The 21,425-nt window shown below is 41.8% G+C and overlaps 1 protein-coding gene across 4 annotated transcripts in view; it reads right to left on the minus strand.

Moving 5' to 3' along the window:
• Window positions 1-696: 696 nt before the first annotated feature.
• Window positions 697-21,425, minus strand: part of LOC139606531 (uncharacterized) — a 27,224-nt gene continuing 6,495 nt past the window's right edge. The window contains exons 2-8 of one of the 4 annotated variants that reach the window (XR_011684646.1): window positions 18,405-21,425; window positions 13,026-13,258; window positions 11,323-11,509; window positions 11,134-11,229; window positions 10,440-10,947; window positions 4,188-10,108; window positions 697-4,122 (exon numbers count right to left, since the gene is read on the minus strand). The exon at window positions 18,405-21,425 is cut by the window's right edge and continues 20 nt beyond it. Coding sequence is in view for 1 of the 4 variants with exons in the window: in XM_071458761.1 (XP_071314862.1) it covers window positions 9,162-10,108; window positions 10,440-10,947; window positions 11,134-11,229; window positions 11,323-11,509; window positions 13,026-13,258 (1,971 nt within the window). In the remaining 3 variants the exon portion in view is untranslated. Of the gene's footprint in view, window positions 10,109-10,439; window positions 10,948-11,133; window positions 11,230-11,322; window positions 12,987-13,025; window positions 13,259-18,404 lie in introns of those variants that run through there. The other 3 variants (XR_011684645.1, XR_011684647.1, XM_071458761.1) reach the window with 3 other exon arrangements.

Genomic DNA, 21,425 nt, shown 5'->3' on the forward strand with positions numbered 1-21,425 from the left:
TCTTTTATTATTTCTTCATGTTTGAATTTTCTCTTGGAGTATCATGTTTTAGCGGCTGTTCTGCTATGAAGAATGTCTCTGAACACCCAGGAGCCTCAGTGATGTTCCAACACCAAGTGTGATGTGGAGCCTGAGCTTCCTGTTCGATGCTCCGTGATCAGAAGAGTCACAGTTGACTTTCTCCTTTAGTTTTTATCTCCACAGGCCTCTAGTAGTTTTGACTTTGTCTTAAAGCTCCACAGTCTAAAGGTAGATGTCCATGTGTTTGTGATTCTAAAGCAGGTCTAGGTTCTATATTAATACTGTGAAAGTATCAAAGCTTCAGTCCACAGAGAAATGCACACAGCCTGTATTCAGACACTGAGCCTTAAAACCAGCCGTCAGGACTTCTGGAACTTTGTGATGTCACAACAAAGCAGTCACCACTCTCAGCCACGGCCCAAGCCCCGCCCACCTGGACCCACCATCCAATTCAATCACTCAGAAAACAATCAGACCTGTTGAGATGTAAAACTGCACCGAGATGGTTTTTGGTTCTTAACAGCACAAATATATCTTCTGATGGAGATCAACATATGGGACATTTAAAAGACTCAGATATTTTCTTACATGGTCGTTCAACTTTTATGTGATTTCACCAGGAGATTCAACAGATGCACAACTTTCCTCCTGTTGCTAAAAACTCCCACTGAGTAAGGACCATTGTCTGAATTGTGAACTGTTGAAATAGATCAAGTATTTCCAACATCAACGCCTCATACCAGCTAAGGTCTGTTGTTCAACATCATTAAACCCAGATTTCATAGAGTCAGTGTTCAATTATCTGTTTTATTATCAGTGCATATCTCACTCTGCTGTGGGAGCTCAGTAACATGAATCTTTCCCATGACAGCTGTGAAACCTACATCCTTGTGTTCACACCCATACTCTTCTGAGGAGGAGTCCAGTCAGACAAAACACAGAGCACCTGTGGGGGTGTATGAGGGGGGTGTGGGGTCCACAGCAAACTGTGGTTAGAAATGACTGTTTTATACCTGAGCAGGAAAAACCGACAGTGTCAAAATGTGTTGTGTTTCTGTCTGAAACAGTGAACTGACTGTGTGTTACACTAATCAGTCATTTTCCTGATTTGATTCTCCTCCTGCTGATGTAGTTTCACTTGTTCGTTGTTTACTTTTGTCATTTATTTGTCCAGCAGCTGTAAGGCCGCTCGGTCACCAGCAGAGGTCGCTCCGCCTCAGCTCATGTTGCAGTGATGACGCACTTTCAGATTCAGAAGGACAACAGGAGGCCCTGAGGAGTTCACTGTTTTATTACAGCATGAAAATAGATTCTAAAATAAATCACATCTATTGCTGTCTACTGGTTAGACCGGCTGAGGCGGCCGTTTGGTGGTGGGGTCTGTTCACGATCCACAGGTGCTGGAAACAGATCTGCACCCAGACTCAGTCCATGTGGTTTTAATGTCACTGCTGCTGCTTTTCTCTGCACAGCTGACGAGTGTTAGCTGTAAATAAGTCCCATCGTCCTCCACAAAACATCACCATGGTGACAAGGCCAAGAGCTGAGGCATCAGCTGCCGTAGAAACGCCGGTTGCTGTAGCAACGGTCACAGAGCAGGACTGAAGCGCCAACATGGCTGTCAGTGGAAAGTGTTTGTCCAAACCCAGAGAGCTGTCAGTCAACAGCTCCTGAACAGTTGGAGGATCAGAACTTCAGGTGATTCATTAGTCAGCCGTGTGTCACAATGATCCGTTTCACTGCTGAAATTCAGACTTGTCACAGAATGAAAAGCTCAGGTGTTAATAACAACAGCTGTTCAGCCGTTGTTAATAACACTGATAAATAAAGTTACATTTAAACCAGCAGAGGTGATAATTTAAAAAAAAATTAAAAACTTGAGCTGCAAGAGAAAAATAAAATCAGATCAAAATAATGGACAGTGACAGTCAACATGGCAGCTCTGTGTCAAAGTAATTCATCCTAATTCAGAGCAGTTCTCATACAATACAGCACAATAAAGACCGAACTGGAAACTGCTGCAAGATGAAAACAATGGAAGTTGACTTTGGAGTTGTCATCAGTCAGGACAAGTTCAGATATTTTGCATTAATCTGCTAATTGTTGTTCAGTTGTTTGTCAGACCAGTTTATCACTGGGTTTTAACCTCAGCAGTTCTCCAACCTGAAAACCACACAGGTCGTTTTTTTCTACCCTCGGATACGACCAACAGGACTGTCCCTACGTCGCCGCACTTTTCCCTTTGCTCCTGTCATCATTACTACGACCACTAGGTGTTGCCTAGCAACAAAACCTAACCATGGGTCATAGTAACCTGCTGACAGACGACCTATGACCTCGTTTGTTACAGGACAGTCTCGATGTAACAGTCTGTTCGACGGCCTCAGTGTCTGACTTCACCAGCGGACGAGAACCTGTTCGCTCCACTGACTCTGCTCCACATGAGGTCGAACTGTTTGATTTGGGGCGAAGCACCAACGACTCACATCCAGAGCCCTGAACCGGGAGGCAGCATGTGCGTCTGTTTTCCCATCATGCTCTGATTCCCCAAAGCTGCATTAGGCGAGATTTTCAGCCCCAGCTGTCCTCTGTACACTGAACTTATGAACTTGGTGCAGCAGTGTCTCATCCACACTAACTGTTGATTCTCACTGTTTTTCCAAAAAATCAGGGCTGTGATGAAGAAATGTAGAAATTTGAAATATTATTTTATCTTATAAATAAACAGTATATCTGTTTAGCAGCTGATTATTCAAAGGGAAAATAGTTCACTGTTATTTTTTCTGTGTTGTCACTGTAAAGAAAAACAAAAATGAAAGAAATCTCCAGTGACAGAACTGTGTAATATTAAAATAGACTCAGTGTTGAATACAGCAGGTCCACTTCCAACTAATTAGTGATAGCAGGTCAGCAGAGCATGTAAAAGTGAAATGATAACTGTACACACATAGGTTTTGTAAGATTGGTCATATATGCAGAATAAAGTTTTCTATAATGGATTAATAATGAATTGATATTTACTTTACTACTTATTTCCCTATAATTAGTACCAAAAAAATTTCATAGCTCAGGAAACTTATTTGGAAATAACAGCTCATTAATCAATGTAATGCTTTATTTTATGGTTCTGTAAATTCCAATTTATTTCCATTTATTCCTCCTACAGGAGTAATTTGGTAGTAATTACAGGTAGAATGCTAAACTACAGCACGACCTCATTCAGAGGACAGTTTAGCAAAATAATATATAGAATAAAGGGTCCAGTAATAAATGAATGAGTAATAAACATTCACTGCTTTTTCTTTCATGTAAATTCATTTAAATATTGATAAGCTCAACACAACAAATTGAACAAATTAAAATAACTGTCTCACAACTTTGTCTTTTTTCCTGTAATCAGAACCGAACTACATGTTATCTTCAAGGAATTTTAAAATAAATTATGAGGAAGTAGTGGATCTGTAAAATGTAAAAAAGTGTCACCAAAATCTGGTTTAAAAGAAATTCATCTTCAATTAATGACGTTTTAAATCAGCACAGAAAACAGCAGTGATTCAGCATCATGGTGAGAACGAGCAGCCGGCGGCTGACGTTGAAAGAAGTGATTGGATTTGAGTCCAAAAGTAAAGATAATGAAAGTGTAAAACCAAACACTGGAGTAAACTTTAAATTCCATTTGACAGCGAACTAAACTCACAGCAATGATAGTTAAGTTTTCACAGTTTACTGACATTGTTTTACTGGAGTCTGGATGAGATCCACCAGACTCCCGTCGATAATCTGCAGGTCGACAGGTTCGTACACATGTTGTCAGGTCACAGGCTGCGTGGACACAGAAATACAGAGAGCTGAACTGTCATGTCGTACAGCCCGTCCTGTATCATCATGAGCTCATCACACACACACTCCTGACGTCACACACACACAAACCTGAGCACAAGACATTACAGTGCAGTTGTACTAAGTCCCTACGAGCAGACCCACAACACCACAGACTGCAGGACAGTCGTACGACAACTACACCTCTGATTACTGCACAGCCCTTAAAAAAAACACTCAAAATGAAAGAGTCAGGACCAGGTTCACAAAGCAGACTCTCAACTTCTCCACTGTTTTCATAACATCAATGAAAAGAAATGTATTTAATTTTTCTTCACAATTTTCACCCTGAAGTCTTAAAAGTGAAGTTCTCAGATTTGATTTAAAACTTTTGAACCATCAGAAAATCTCATAACCTCTCAGATCATCTCCTCATGTAAAGCAAACTAAATGTTAAGGGACGAGGCCGATGTTATTCTCCATGTTTCATGTTGTCAACAGCTCATGAAAAGAACCACAGTCCCTCCCTGGTTCTGTCCTTCACCACTCCCTACGTATGAGACACTGTTCGCAGACAGAGGTGAACACGGACGTCACACTTTTCATTCACTGTGAGATTTTGTTGATGGAACTAATATAGTGCATCAAAGTCACACTCAAGAATTAGGCGTTCATGTAATGTAGTGGATGGTACGGCTGAACAATTAATGGAAATATCACAAAAATCACAATTGCAGTATCTGCCAAAATAACTGCAATATGATTTGTTGGCATATCATTCAGACCTGGTTGACAGTAAATATAGTGCACTATAATATGTAAACAGGCAGTGATTTCAGACAGTGTGTTCGTCCATCTGACTGCCCTCAGCTCCGAGCCCATTGGCTCCTACCAAAGACATGAATCTTTAAAAACATCTCATAAATATATTGTTTCATTATTTCAAAACGTCTCTGTCAATTCTTAAAACAGCTGCTCACTGTAGTTTTAACAAACAAACAAGAGGAAATTGTGCATTTGTTAGGGCCTATTTTCAGTGGCAGATTAATCCACATTTGGTACCGCAGTGACGTGTGTGTGGGACTGAGTGTAAATAAACAGTGTGTGTTCATGGTGATGAAGGAACATGTCACCCAGTGAAACTGTGGCTCACACATGTGTTTTAATAGTTACTGGACAACAATGGAGCTCAGAGGAATAAGATGTATCTGGACACAACAGTTGTTGGATGAGTTAAATAACCATTAATTTGAATTTAGACATGTGGTTTGTTGACAAGATGAAAAACATAGAATATCACCAGAGTCATCCTTTAAAAAAAAAAAAAAACATCTTTTTTCACTGTCATGAAATTTGGTCGTATGGAGAACAACTTCAATTCAGCCACATCAATAGTTAGTTAGTTCCTTAATTTGCAATATTATTAATACATATTAATACATTATTAATACATTTTGATATATTTCCAGCAATTCAGTTACTAAACTTGAGCTCGAACAAATAAAAAGTCCAGTCTGTGGAAAAAATACAAAGACACTGACTTTAACACTCATAATTCTTTGGGTGAACCTGGACATGCTTGTTCTGTGCTAATCATGAGTTAGCATGCTAGGTTTATACTGTAATAATAACTCTTGTTTATGCCAACAGTTGATTGTACACTAACATCTACATACAGACACTAGCATAACAAGATGTTGGTGAAAAGCTGAAGTAATTTTCTACTCAAGGCAAAATAATGGATAAAATATATAAAAACTAATATGATTATAAAATAGACTTTTACATCGTACAGTTATTCCAGATTGTCCACAAACCAAAGTCACACAATATCTTTGGCTAAACACTACTAACAAGTTAGTATCAAACTTTATGTTCTCTTTCTTTCATGGCCATTCAACACACACACACACACACACACACACACACACACACCCACGGTATAGAAAAAGAAATCCTCAAATATATTGATTTGATGAGTCCAGCTTTGTGATCCTGTCTTCAGGATTTCACCTCCACCAGACACCCACACAATATGAAAATAAATCAACATTTTCTTGTATTTAACAAAATTGCATTGAACAGTTTCATCATATGACACATTATTACATCATAACATTTAACCCTGATTAACATTTCTCAAATTCATCCAACAAAGATTCTTCCAAAGGTGCCTGTAATCATATTGGCTCATAGCAGTTTTTGTGACAACCTAAAGGAGATACTGGATTTGTCAGGAGTGTAATCCCACTGTTACACTGTTATATCTCACTACGCTGCAAGGGAACCGACTGTGCAACCTGCTGGCTGGCTGTACTGGGACCAGTGTGCTCCTGCTGCTGTGACCCAGTACTCCGCCACACACATAATCAGATGACAAACTAGATTTAAAATCTGATCCGATATTTTTTGGGGAAAAAACTCCCTGAATTTCAGGCTGGATAAAAGTCTCATTTAGTCATGTGAAGATTGAAAAGTAGCTCCGTCTGTTTGACTTTGCTGCTGATGGCTCACTTCATAACGAAGCACTCCACGTTGTGATGTGTGCTGAGAGTTGGTGATGTGCGGTGTCTTCTCTTGTGTTACCGCGTCAGATGGTTATATTTTTACAGATGTCAGGAGCTGAAACACATTGAAGGAACAGGTTGACATATTACAAAATGTGTTGAGAGTCAAATGAGTCTGTCCATTAAATATGAGGCTACACCGAGCAGCTGGTTAGCTTAGCTTAGCATGAAGCCTGGATAGAGGGGGAAATGGCTAGGGTTAGGGTTAGGCTGGCTCTGTCCAGAGGTAAATAAAATCTACCCCCCACATTCTCTAAAGGTCACTAATGAACATGTTATATCTCCTTTATTTCATCTGTACAGAAACCAAAGTGTAATAGAGTTATGAGCTGGATTCGCCAAGTTTCCCTGAGTTTCCAGTCTTCATGCTAAGCTAAGCTAACTGTCTCTTGGCCATTGCGTCATATTTAAAGTGAGACATGATCTCATGTGACTCTCGGCATGAAAGTGAATAAATGTATTTCCCAAAATGTCAAATTATTCCTTTAAAGATTATATGATCTCTGATCTATGGCACAACAGGCCAGCCTTCATTTGCTGAACAGATACACTGCACAAGTCATCTTCGGACAGCTGAAATCACTGAATGCAGCACAAGACAACGAACCGAATAGAAGTCTTTTAAAATAGAAACCCAGTTGCACACAGTGCTGCGTGGAGACTTGTGAGACTTCTCCACAGAGTCTGATTTATTTACACTCCAAGTCTGTGTGAGTGTGTGGAGATTAGAACGGTAAACCACCCAGGAGGAGCCAGTGGAAGTGGTGACTGGAAAAAACAACAGTGTGGTGAAACGCAGACTGAGAGGATTTAAAGGCTGTTTGATCACACAGGTGCAGAAATCCTCTAACAAGCTTGAACCGAGCAGAGCCTCCCAACATTTTGTAATTTCAGAGACTCGACCTTGACATTTTATGGCACAGAGACAGAAACAAAGGCAGTAAACCAGAAAAGGAGATGAAGACACTTTTCCACCAGGCAGCAGAGCCGATGGTGTGATATTTCACCAGTCACAGTCGGTCTGGTGTGTGAAGAATCCGGTCAGTCCAGTGAGTCTGTTAACGCTGCAGAGTTTGGAGCCCGTGCAGCTCGTTAGTGTCCTTTAACCTGCAGAAACTCATTTCTATAGCAAACGTTTCATCAGAGGTTCTGTCAGACACTGATGTTGCTTTAAACTAGATTGAATCAGTCTCTCCAAGATTGTCATACTTGATGATTCATGTTCATTTCGACCTTTTCTGAGGATAGACTGTAGGTGATTTTCCTCCTGAGCCCCACTTTTATTATCTTTGGCCACGTTTTTAATTCTCCCATCGCTCTTTTATTTCAGACCCATTTGAAGCGACACTTCCAGGGTCTGACGCATCAGCCATAACACAACTCAGATCCAGATTCACTAAGGTCGCGGTGGAAATCCAATTTACTGATGGTTCTGCAATTTAAGTTTCACTGCAGCTCAGATTTTACTTAATGAGTCTGGGCAACCGCTTTGTGTGTGTAATGTAAATGTCATGTGATTAGGTCTGTGAGGATCTTTCTGACTGCAGGGGTTGTATGCAGTGCAGTGTGAAAAGGACACTAATATTGCTAAATCCACTGAGAGCCAACAGTTGTCTTCAAGCGTTTGGTTTTGTAGTTGCATATACACTGTGTGGTTGAGTCCTTCAGGCTCTCACAAACGTGTCCATGTGAAACTGTTGGCAACAAGTTTTAGAAAATAATAAACTCTTTTTGTCACTAGATCGTAAACATGTTTCATCTGTGTTGATTGTGTCGTTGTCTGACTGCAACAAGCTAGTTAATGAGCTAACTATCTAGTAAGTTAGTTAGCAAACAGCTAGCTCACTAGTTAGTAAGTTAATTACCATGAGGCCATAATTCCAATTTGAGAGCGCTCACACATTAATCCAGGTGGTTAGCGCTCGTGCTAAATTAGCTGCTTTTGTTGTTGTGTTATGTGTTTGTAGCAGCTTCTTACCAAGTAAAACCAAATACAAACAAGCAGCATGATATTTAAGGGTTATTTTGACGTGACCTCCAGCAGTGGTGTGATTGGAGCCATTCTGCTAACAGTTTGTTGACATGTCTGTAGTTCTTCTCACCAATCAGGACATAACGTCGCTGTCACATCACCTGTTTCTGCAGTTCACGTAGCAAGAAGCTTGTCAGTGAGCTTGTAAGCTAATTAGCAAGCTGTTTCCAGCTACTCTGTGCAGGATTCTTACTTAGTGTGTTTGGTTCATGACGTCTGTAAAGTGTGTCCATGGGACCTGGATGACTGAGAGTAATCAAGATGATGTTAAAAATTGGTATGAGCCTATGAGATTTGCAATAAAACCAACCTGCCAAACCTGGCAAACTTGAGAACCCCCTCTGTGTTGCCCATATGTTTTCTTTTCGTTGTAACAGCCTCTGCTTTGCATGGTTAAACCCATCTGTTTGTCCTTTAGCTTCTCTCCCTGCTTTATGACAATATTCACTGAGCGCTGTGTTCCTAAACATCTGTTCTTGATGAACAAAGCTTTGCATCTGTTCAAAATAATGTGATTTATCACATGTGATTGATACATAGGATCAGCACGAGCTCAGCAGTTACTGTGCACAGTTACTACTCATCTTTCTGATTTGGTCATTTTCGCAGAGCTTTACACTTTCATCACCCAAACCTTCAGTGAATCTGAGCCTGAGTGACAGACTGAAGGTTTCAGTCAATCACCAGCAACTGATGGTACAACTGTGTGAGAGGTTTTCCAATCAGACAGTAGTAACCGACAACAGAGGGCTGGGACAGAGCTGACTGTCGCTTTCCACGCGTGTCCCATGAGTCAGCAGCTCCTCCACTGTCGTCCAATCATCGAGCAGCTTGCTGTTCCTCAGCCGGTTCTGCTTCATGTGGCTCAGCTCCAGCACCGTCTGAGACGACAGTGACCCCTGAAGTCCCCCAGCCTGCTCCTCCCCTCCTCCCCTCCTCTCTCTGTGTTGCCGTGACAGCGCCAGGTGACGTCTCCTTTCCGTCCGGCTCCAGTATCGCCCCGCCAATCGGCCATCATCTCCTTCCTCCTCCCCTTCTTTCTCCCCCTCTCCTCGCATCTCCTCATCTGTTGTGACCTCGCTGCGCTCCCTGGCCAATCGGTGAGCTCGGGCTCTAAGCAGCTGGTTCCTGACTGACTTCTGATTGGACAGTCTGGAACGGGGAGAGGGTGGAGAGCGAGGGCTCCGTTGCGGGGCCCCCAGCGTACTGTAAAAAGGAACAGGGGGCCCTTTAACATTGCCGGTGCGATTCCCAAGAGTCTGAAAACCACGAAAGTCTGATGCTCCACTGGAGCCCGATCCAGGACTCTTGGAGAGGGAGTCCTCTTCTCTGCTCCGACTGGTGCCTTGGCTGTTTCTCAACATGTTCTGATGATTGGTCAGACTGGTTCTGTCTATGCTGAGGTGACTGGTGGGGTGACAGTTACTGGGATAACTGGCCCTGCTCCTCGGCCCAAGTGCGTTGCTGGATGCACTTGGCTGGCTGGTCTGGAGTTTGTTTTTCAGAGTGTTTGGATCTGTCATGTTGGGGTGACTGGCCCTGCGGCGGCGCCGTCCTTCACTCAAATCTGTTATTGTTCGACTGCGCCCCGGAGCCTCTATCGTCCTGCCTCCTCCCTGCTGCTGCTCCAGCCACAGTGCCCTCCGCTGGCAGGGCTCGGTACGACACCCTGTGGATAGAAAAAAGAAATCATGTGCAGAGGTTTACGTTACATCTGTAAATCTATAAATCTGTCTGTAGCCATTAGAGCTAGCATGTTGCTGCCTGCGTAAACCCCATCCTCCCACTGTGGGAGTGTCTCAACAAGGGACCTGTAGCTTCTTAGTGCTAAACAATGCACACAGGGGTTCTTCACCCAACAACCCCGGGTTAGAGGGATTTATTGGAATGTTCCTCTGCTAATAAATACTGTGTTTATGTTTGTCCCAGTAGGTTTTATGTTACAGGATCATGTGGCATGATGGACAGTTTAAGAAAATGATTTGTAGAGATTTATTTACCCATGGAGGGGGAGGGTGGCGAGCAGTGGCGAGGTAAGGTGGGACTCCTCTCAGCTCTGTGGAAGTGAACTGTTGTGGTTGTGCTGTTACCCACAGTGCAACGGGACGCCTGTGGTGCTCCCGGATGAGTCATCGGAGTTGTCTCAGGGATAGATTCCAAATCCCAGCGTCCTCTCTGCTCTCGAGGGGAGTGGCCTGAGCGGAGATGATGAGTTTGCCGATGGACATGACTTCCATGAATCTTGTGCAACCGTCTGTGCTCCCCGGTGCTGACGCTGTGGAAGCCCGAGTCGCTGGGTTCAGAGGAGATCAGGGATTCGGAGGAAGAGGAAGAGCCTTGGGAAGAAGGGGTGTGGCCTGGCAGTGATGACATGGCATCTGTCTCGGCCTCGGAGTATGTCATCCGGTGGTGTGGGCTGTCGGGGCCACAGCCGAGCCCACTATCGAGCTCGCTGAGGGGAAGGTATCCTAGAGGACGATCAGACCGCCAAGGTGGATGATAGTCGGACTATAGAGACATTAAGGGAGAATTTCGATTGAATTAAAAGTTAAGTTACTTAAAAGTACAGTAAAAGTACAAGAATGCACTAAATCAGCGTAAATTTATCAGGTTAAAATTTTAAGAAACTACATATGTAAATAACTACTGTTAGTTACTAAAAAAGAAAACAGTTATGATGTAAATCACTGAAACCTGTCTGGGGAAATTCTTGTGCTCCATTTCTTCAGTGTTGTAACATCCAATCAGACAGCTCTCTGAGTTCGGCTGGTAGGGCAACATTTCCGGACCCTGGAACAGCAAGAGAAGATGAAATTATAATAGTCATCAATAAACATAAGTTGAGATTGGAAAAGAAGGATAAACAACACAATCATGACTCACCTGGTAGTCCAGCCTGTCCAGGTGATCTAAGCTGTAGGAGACGCTGGGCAGGTAGTTGTTACCCAGGTGCTGGTCATTTGATGGTCTGGGCAGGTAGCCATTGGGTGGATACACATCAGGCGACATCATCATGCGACCATTGGCAGGGTATAGGTCAGGTGACACAGTCATGTGACCGTAGTAGGGCCTGTGTAGACGAGGCAATTGCGTGATGTCATGTTTTATAAGAAGGTGATGTCAAAGAGAATTTATAAGTCAGAGAGTGCACCGAGAATTTCAGCCTTCACATCACGTAGGTCTATGCTTGAATGGGAAAGATATAATCTGTGATGTGTACATTTCGCTATGAATATTTATAGTCTTCATCTACATGCATAATAACACCATGTTTTGCACTGACAGCAGAACAACCTTCAACTCATGAATATTTATGAGCCGAATGAGAGACCAATGCAACATCATGCTGACCTTGCAAACGAAACTTGGCCACAAACCCCAAAGTAAAATATATTTTCCCTCTATTTGAGTCGTAAATCGACAGAACCTCTCACTTCAGTCCTTCTACGGTGGCCCGTTCTCAAACCAGTTTTTTTGTTTTTTCCCATCCTAAAATTTTTCCTCTTGTCCAAAACTTCTACCCTGTATTTACACTTTTGCACTTTTCCAAAATATTTTCCAAAACTTTGACTTTACTTCCAAACCACCTTTCTATTTACACAATTGCACCTTATCCCAACTTTTCCCGCCACTCTATGTAAAGAAACAAGGGATGTATTGCTTCAATACAGGACACAGCATTTTATTTTCAAGTACAGGGCGATCCCATAATATATGGGACAGTCCTACTCAAACCTGATCTTCCCCTAAACCTAACCAAGTTGTTTCTTTGTTTTTTTTCCTCCATCACATCATAAAAGTGGTTAGTCATTTTTCCAACAGTGATTTGTAACAGTTTATCTGTTTCCTACTGCCAGTAGGGGACACAAATTCAGGAAATGCATTTATGGGTCGTATCAGAGGGTAGATAAAAATGATCAAAACGGTTGTGTAGGTTGGACGACTTGTTGGCCTTTACCGAGTCCACAACTTTGACCCTGTCCCAAATGTTCATTCAATTACTGGTTATTTACCACAGGAACCTTTTTATCTGAGTCCGAAAATTTTGCTTCATTCCCAAACTTCTACCCTGGTGTCAAATTGTTTACCACAAACACAAATATATACCATTATTCTCAAACCTTTACCCTGGTTTGAACCGACCCAGTTTTTTGATTTTTACCCTGATCACATTTGTTTACCTCTCTCCTAACTACTTACCCACAGCCTCAACCCTGCATCCCATTCCCAAAGTTTTATAATAGGTAGTGTTAATTATATACCTAGCCAAGGTCAACTGCCCGTTCTCCAATCCTTATTAAAGCGTCATCTTATCTTAACCTTTTATAATTATTATGAGCAGTGGTTTTACAATTGCTTTCTTTATTTGCATGTATGTCCTCAAGGCTACACAATGCTCACATAAAAACATTAATACTGACACAAATAAGATTCATACATTGCTATAAAACTGAAAAGCTTAACAGTATGTCCTCAGTCTCCCTTCCTTCACCCGGGATGATCCCAGTTACATCATTCTGTCCTTGTCCCACCCTAGAACCCTTTACCCCTCACTCCTCTCCCCAGGCTTTCCCCACAGTACCTACCCTGCGCTGTAGCCGTCTCCCTGGCCTTCCTCACCCTCCATCAGTCCCATGGCTCTCAGGGCCTCCCAGTGTCTTTCTGTTGGAGCGCTGCATTCAATTGCACAACGGGACCGCCGCCTCCTATGACCACGTCCCCTTCTCCCTTCCGCCTGCATAGTGATTGGCTGGCCATACTCGTCCACAAAGTGCAGCTCCTCTCGGTGTCGGTGGTGAGACGGTTCATGAGTCTTGGCCTGATGAGACATATCAGAGTTTGGACTGTAGCTAAAGCTAAAGGAAGGTTTTTAGCAGGTGTATCTTCTCAAGTTATTCTGTCTCTACCAAATTACTATATTGTATTATGTGTAGTATTGATGAAGAAGAGGGGCAGCATAAATACACTGTGCCAAAGTGGGAGTTCAGCCTCCAATACAAGGTCAGTCAGTTCTTTTGATCGAACTTTTTGGCGTGACTGACTACAATTGTGTTGCATAACGTGGCATATGATTCACACTGTCTTTCTATATAAAAAGATAAAAACTGGGCCATTTAGTATAAGTTGGAGAGCCGGAAAAAGAGTCTGTAGGTTTTTGTTCCAGCTACACAGCAGCTGATTTCACTGATTATTTCCTCTCATTCTGGCTGAAGGTGAGTTGACTAGTGGGAACAGCTGCTGAGGTGTCCTGGGAAGACCCTTAACCCTCCATGACACGTAGTGTGAGAATACTGATTTCACTCATTGTCAACATATATAGCTCAGACAGATGGCTCTCACCAAATGAGAGACTGAAAATCTGTTGCTGCCCTGGTTCTCCTGTGAAGCTGCAATGTTCATTAACCACAAAAAACACTGGATGGATGAAAAATGGAGAGAAAGTTTAACAGGTTTTTAGATCCTCACCACTTGTAGTTTTTATTTAGCTTCCTAAATGAAAGACCAAGCTGTTACCTGAACCAAAGGGGCTTATCCTCCATACGGTGGCTGTTGTAGGACATTTCAGAATTTCATTTCGGACTACATTTTTACACTTGGCTCACCTCTCATTAATCTAAAAGCTGCACGTCTCTGTGTCCTGTGGAGTTGTCTTGTAAACAAACAAAGGGTTCTGTTTACATTTTTCCCAGCCTCATCAACAAGGCCAGAGACCCCCACTGTCTCTGCCTCCTCCTCCCCACCTGACTCCTCTGTATACCCTGCCTGCAAATCAATTTCCCTGTAGGGGACAATTAAGATACTTGGCACTGTGAAATTGGATTACTTGTTTTCCATACTGTAACTATTGCACCATTCATATTGCACATATTTGTATTTTATTTATATATTTTATGATATTTTTGTATTTTAGCTATCTGACTGCATTGATTTGCTGTATCTGTCTTTATACCTTTTCTTCTTACTACACCGAAACACTGAAGCAAATTCCTTGTATGGAAAAACCTACTTGGCAATAAACCTGATTCTGATTCAGTATCATTCACAGAAACACACCATTAAATACATTTCTGTTTTAATTTGCACAGCTGATTTTTTTTTTTTTTTTTTTTTTTTTTGAATATATTTTGAAACCTGCATCTTTTCCATCCATTTTACTTTTATGGTGTCGTCTTCTACTCGACTTCTGCTGCCACGCTGCTGTGTATCTTGGTGTTACGATACAAGCATGTTTAAGGTTTTTAGAACCAAAAACCATCTCAGTGTAGTTTTACATCTCCTCTCTCAGGCTTCTCTCTGGAGGTCAGTCAGCCAATCAGAAGAGAGGATCTGAGCCTCTGTTTTCTGAGTGATCCAATAAAAATACAGCAGATTTGGAGAAACCAAATCCTTCAAGGTTGGATGGTGGGTCCAGGTGGGCGGGGCTTTGGGGCATTATTGAGAGCAGTGACTGCTTTATTGTGACATCACAAAGTTCCAGAAGTCCTGACGGCTGGTTTTAAGGCTCAGTGTCTGAATACAGGCTGTGTGCATTTCTCTGTGGACTGAGGCTTTGATACTTTCACAGTATTAATATAGAACCTAGACCTGCTTTATAATTACAAACACATGGATATCTTGCTTTACACTATATGGGACCTTTAAGAAATCAATAATACACAATAGATAAGGCAGAATCAATTATTTTAGAATTTAACTGATATTTTACATCAGTTATGTAAAAAAATTCATTTTTTGGTAACTACATGGCTCATTGTGGATTATCTTTCTGAAAAAAACAGAAAGCCTCAAATGTAAAATGTAAGTGTGTCACCATTCTGCCAACTCGGGACGTAAAAGGACAGCTCCAGCCCTGAAGGATATTCTGTCATTATGTCCACTGAGTCCAAGTGACGACAAAACTGTAAAAGTGGTGGTTTGTGTGATAAAATCACATGTGAAAGTTAAGATGCAGGAAAGTTAAAGAGACTCGGATCTTAACAGCAGCACGATGTAGGTCAGGATTCAGCAGCCCTCTGTGACCCCTGGGCCAGCACTGGAGTCTTTACACTCAGTGCAAGGCCTGAGGCGCGCGCACACACACACACACACACACACACACACACACACACATTAACACAGAAATTCAAGCACACATGCATACAGAAAGATGTGCACAAATACATAAACCCACAAGTTCATATATGTGGAAACCTGCTTCACTCAAAGTCATACGTGCAGAAACATGAACACAAATACACACACTGCATCACACACGCAGCAGTCAGAGTGAGAGTGATGTGCTGTACCCTGGAGAAGTGTGTTGCGCTCCACTGCACTTTGACAGTAACACAGACCGATCTCTCTCTCTCTCTCTCTCTCTCCCTCTTCATCTATCTGTCTCTCTCTCTCTCTCTCTCTTTCTCTCGCAGTTTTTTTTATGAAGCTTTGACTCAGTTTTCACTGAGTCTCAATGTGCCAAACGCTGCAAAACGCAACACTCCTCGCTCTCAGCACAAAATCTCAGTTCGCATGCAGAATGAAATAAAAGTGTCAAATGCAGCACGATGTGTAAAACTGTATCAGAGAGAAGAGTTGATGCTGTGAATTTTAGTCACTGCACTCAAAAAATTATGCAGTGAAATAAAAACTCCCATCAAATGGAACACTTTCAGCCTAAATCATGTTTTAAATTTTTTTTTTTAAATAATGCACAGTAAACATTCAAACATAACAACACATACAACCTAAAGAAGGATGCAGAGAAAAGAGAACGAATATCTCTAGACTTTCAGAATCAAACATCCAGTGACGTTCTGCCTCACACTCTCTGTACAAACCTACATTCAAACCCACATGAATGTATGAATGTGAATACTGGATGTTACTTTACAGACACTCATAAGATATTATGTTCGGTCAAAAGTTCTTAAACCCTCAGTGACCATTCCTCCACCATATTTAATTATTTCACCAGTACCTTGAACAACGCACCTCCACCAGTGCAGCCCCCTGTGTTGTTTTAATATGTCTTCTCATAAATAAATGACCCCGTAGGTCGTTGGTGCAAGCAGCTCATTATGTTTTATTGCTAAGCAACATCCAGCACATCATGTGAGTCAACATCAGTCCTTTCTGCAAATTTTGTTGCAGAGTGAAAGCATTGGACGGAAAACCACTGTTCATTTCCTGTTTCAAACCGATAGTCAAGGTTGTCTCTAACCTTAACACTGTCTTTATTACTGCAACCATGACAGTGAACATCCTCTGACCTTAATGAAATAGTTATTTTTACCCAAACTAGACCTTTCGCTAAACCTAACCAAACCTTTACCACAACATAACAACACACATGAACATTAACAGTAGTTTTTAACAGTTTACCTCCTACTGCTGTAGACCTGCTACTTGAGGAAACACTGAGTTGTATCAGAAGTTATGGAGAAACATCTTATGTGGTCCTCTCAGGTTGGAAGACCTAATGTTTAATACAGTGCTGATTTTGGTCTCTGCGTACTTTCCACCTCACTGGAAATTGGACCTATATCTTGAGTTGTGCATTCACACAATATTAAAGGAGCTACTTATAGGTTTTGCTAAGTGCTTGGTCTCAGTGGGAATTGTTGGGTCTCTTTCTTAAACTTTAAAGAGAAGGTCTTGACCTCCTTCATTTGGAAAGTGCCTTGAGATAACATCTGTAGTGATTTGGCACTAAATAGATAAAATTCGACTTGACTTGACTAATGTTAGCATCAACAGCTGCTTACTCACCCATCTAGAAGAAACGTTGAGTTCTGCATCAAACCTCATCCCTTCACTCACCAACAGCTGAGGTGGAAAACAGCCCTTTTGTTTTAGTTCTATTTCTATCACTTCTTTTCCTGAATTTAGCATGCTAACCAGCTAGCTCCAGCATGGTTGGCCTGTGTTGTCACTTTCCGATACTGAGTCAGTGTAGCGTCCAGTCCGTCCTGAAGAAGTAGCTGCTCGCAGGACGTATTATAAACTCTCGTATTGTGAACACAGACTGAAACCCTGGTAAGTAAACAGCTGTTAATGCTAACGTTTGCAGCAACATCAAAACGTACTACTAGCTCCTTTAACCTAAACCAACATCTCAACGCACTGTAACCAAATGTGTTGAGATGTACAGTTCAACTCAAGATGAACAAAAACCCAGCATAAACAAATGTACAGTGTTTCTCTGGCATCAAAATAGTACAGAGTTTTCCTCTTTTTTACCCTGACTGCAACACAGAATTCATATTTTACATCTCACATATCCATAAACCAAAGATGTTCAGTTGCACTGGTTTTCTTCCTCTGACTGTCGTGGCTGACAGATTCAGAAATATTCGTGTGGAGGAGAATGGATTGTGTGAGCTGCATGAAGTGGAAAGTGAGTCACGTTTTCTTTTGTGTGCTACGTACCAAACATACCAAGAGTGTCAGTTTCTCATGAAATGATTTGACAACACCCTGAAGTATGCTGATGCACAGATGATTATAGATTAAAATGTTTGCTTTATTTTGATGCCTCTCAGGCTGCTATTGTTGTCCTGAAAGCCTGGAAAAATCAAATTATTTAATTAGTCTTATTCTGATTGGTGTAGACTGTAATTATAACAGTCTACAGTGTTTTGTTAGCGATTGATGAGTTTGGGCATGAAGATCTTTGGTTTTCTTTAGTTTTGGGGTATTATTTAAAATGTCATTCTGGATCTGGTTTAATCATTTGTGGTGCGTTCTGAACTCTTGCAGCGTGGACAGAGTTACTGGTCTGAATAAAACCCAGAAATGATTCAAACAAAAATATGTTGCCTCTCTGTTTGTCCATACAGGTTTTGCGGCAGTTCTATAAGCGTAGACTGTAGATGGAGTACACTGTGCACCCACAGGCACTATAGAGCTGTCAGTCCTGCGTGCACCACCATCCATTTATGTCGAGCTGTCAATCTGTATACAGTCAAATAACACTGCTGCCTCACATTCAGCCATCGTCGTATCAGAAACAAATCAACCCAGTGTGGTCTTTCCTTCTCTCCTCCCTGACAACACTGTCAGCACAGACACATCAAACATTTACATTCAGCTTCAGAAGCCGTGACGGAAGATTCCCGTTCATCCTCTGACACACACACTTCAGCTGTCACCTGGTTCCATCGCAGTTGGACTGAGATTCAGTTTAAACACATGAAATCATGTGGTTGTGTGGTAACAGGCCTCATGATTCGTGGGCTTCATCAGTGGTGTAGTGGCATCTTGCTGGGTGGGTCCACTGTGTATACTCAGCTTCATAATTCATTGATAGAAATTAGTGTATTTGCTGTTGTTAGCCTAGCTTAGCATAGGGACTAGAAGCGTGGGGGGACACAGTGTTCACAACTACGCAGGTCGACCAGCACCTCTAAAGATCAGTGTCGTAGCTTGTTTCTCTGATTCAAACACATCCTCATCTCTCTCCCAGAAGGAAAACAAATTAATTCATATCTCAAAATGTTGAACTATTCCTAATTAATTATCTTTTCAAGCTTCTGATTACATTAACATTAGATTATGTGGTGCTATTATCAGTAGAACAGATTCAGATGTTCACCTAAGAACGTAAACTCGTCACCTGCAGCCTCTTCATCTTGTTCTGTGATTTGTTCTCAGATGTTTAGTTGTAAATTCACAATGAGCGTAGTGTTGTGTGGATCGGACACGCCGAGTCATAGTGGATCTGTTGCGGGTGGGAGGGTGAAATAATGTAGAACGTATGTGACAGGCAGGAATTAGACTCTGACTGCTCAACGCATTACGATTTATCATTTCGTTTGGGCAGCGTTTCTGAGCTTTTAAATGGTTTGTTTTCAGGAAGCAGCAGAAACATTCAGAATTTGAGTTTGAATGCATTACAAATATCAAACCGTGTTTGATATTTATTGTGGAAGTACTTGTTGCCATTTACCAAAACACCATTTACTTTAAATGAATCTTTGTTTATTTAAAACCAGCCTATTTTATTTTACCATATCATCACACGATGAGGAGACTGTTGCGACCAGAATCAGAGACAAGCAGACGGATCAGAACGGTTAGCGTCGTTAGCGTCTTTTATTAGTTTATGTTGTTTGTTAGCTTGTAACTGGCAGCATGCTAAAATGCTAACCTAAGATGTTGGTTGTGCCAATGCTAACTCTGGCTATTATATAAAACCATCATATGGACGTTAACAAGGTGAGACACCTGATCTTCATCATCTTTAACTGGTTGATACAATCAGGTTGCAACTAAAGAATATTTTGCAAATGAAAAAAGGCCTTACCTGCTAATGCCAACTACATGCTGAGGCCTGGTGATAAATCAGAAATACTATTATATTCTATACAAATAAAATTGAATTGAATTGAATTGTAAAATGTGGATCGGTGAGTTCACAGCCTTCAGACTGTGATGTGGGTCTGTTTCTCTCTGTGTACTGTGTTACATGCAGACTGATATGTGTAGTGACTGTTTGTGAACATGCTGTATCTCATGTCTTGTGCTGTGTTTATGTCCTCGGCCGTCTCACACAGCGGGTCACCTCAGCAGCCTTCAGATCGAGTGATGATCTGAGGTCTGTTTGCACTGTGCTGTGCTGGTCTGTCAGAGGTCCACTGCTCTCCTGAACTGTGCGAGTGCTGCACAAAGTCATCTGATAAGGTGTTTGTTTACGTGCGCCACGGCGTCAATAGATCGAGGATGAAACCTCCTGTGACACGCGTAGCTGGATAATCGTGTGTTCCAGCGTTCAGAGATGAACATGTGCCAGAGAACATTCGTCCTGCCGTCGTCGCTGCAGATTGTTCAGCTCTGCGTGTCTAAAGAGCGCGTCCAACCGCAGCCAGTCGAGCCTTTTGATCACCGAGGCGTTCAGCCAGGAGACGTGGCGCTAAATGAATACAAGGCTAAGCTACGAGCTCTTCGCTGATCATTGGAGGGAGGGAACCTCAGATACCCACAAACAGCAATTACAGAGACGTGGCTTCATGCTACAAGAAGCAGAGAGGAATCAGGAGGAGCGCTCAGTAACCAAGACAAACAGGCAGCAAACAAACACTTTCCAAGAAAAACTCCCAGTGACAGACTCATTAAGCTGGATCACTCCTCATAATGTGCTGTTCAGGCTTTATTCAAACCCAGTGATAGAGCACGAAAACAAGTTTGCTCTCTGCCTCTGTTCTTAAGAGAACGCTGCTTTCTTTGCCCAGATTAGTCATGTTGGCAGCTTTTTGCTTAAAAAAAATTAATCAATATCAGTTCCAGCTCAGACAGGTTTATTATTCAGCTCCAACATGTTTATTATGAATTATATGTTGGCTTATATTCATCTTTTAATGAAAACCATAAACTTAAAGATATATTAGGTTATTAAAGACAAAGAAGTATATTCCCTTAAAGTACATACTGCTCTGAAGCAGGATGTTTATAGATTAAACTTTATTGTCAAAGATGACTAACAAAGAAAATATGTTTCATGTGTTTGGATAACATTCTGATTAGTATCAGGGAAAGTTCTTTATTACTGTTTAAAAAATGAAGGACAAGTCACTGGACACAAACTGTCTCCTGCATGAAAGTCAGCTTTGTTTTAATTGAAGTCCTGTTACATACGTTTCTATAATATGAATTAAAGTCGCTGTTTACCAACATCTTAGGTTAGCATTTTAGCATGCTAACACAAGCTAATTATTACTACAAAGCAGAGGCTGATGGGGATGTTTGGGCATTAACCCTGGTGATGACGTCAGATGAAACATCAGATGATTACTACAGTTACTGCGGTTCATCGTGGCCGCTGACCTTTTTGACAGGTGTAATCAATAACACTGATTATGGCTGCGTTACGTTCAGGTGAGCCAGTTCCAGGGCCGGCTCCCTGGGACACTGAACGGAGCAGAGCCGTCATTAATGTTAGTGGTTCCACATGTGCTCAAAGTCACAGAGTCTGCTGTGCATCAGGCCTTTTTCCTCCAGACTGACCGAGC

Source organism: Trachinotus anak, unplaced genomic scaffold, assembly GCF_046630095.1.
Source record: "Trachinotus anak isolate AG129_WGS33_773 ecotype Australia unplaced genomic scaffold, CSIRO_AGI_Tana_v1 ptg000022l, whole genome shotgun sequence".
Classification (NCBI taxonomy): Eukaryota; Metazoa; Chordata; class Actinopteri; order Carangiformes; family Carangidae; genus Trachinotus; species Trachinotus anak.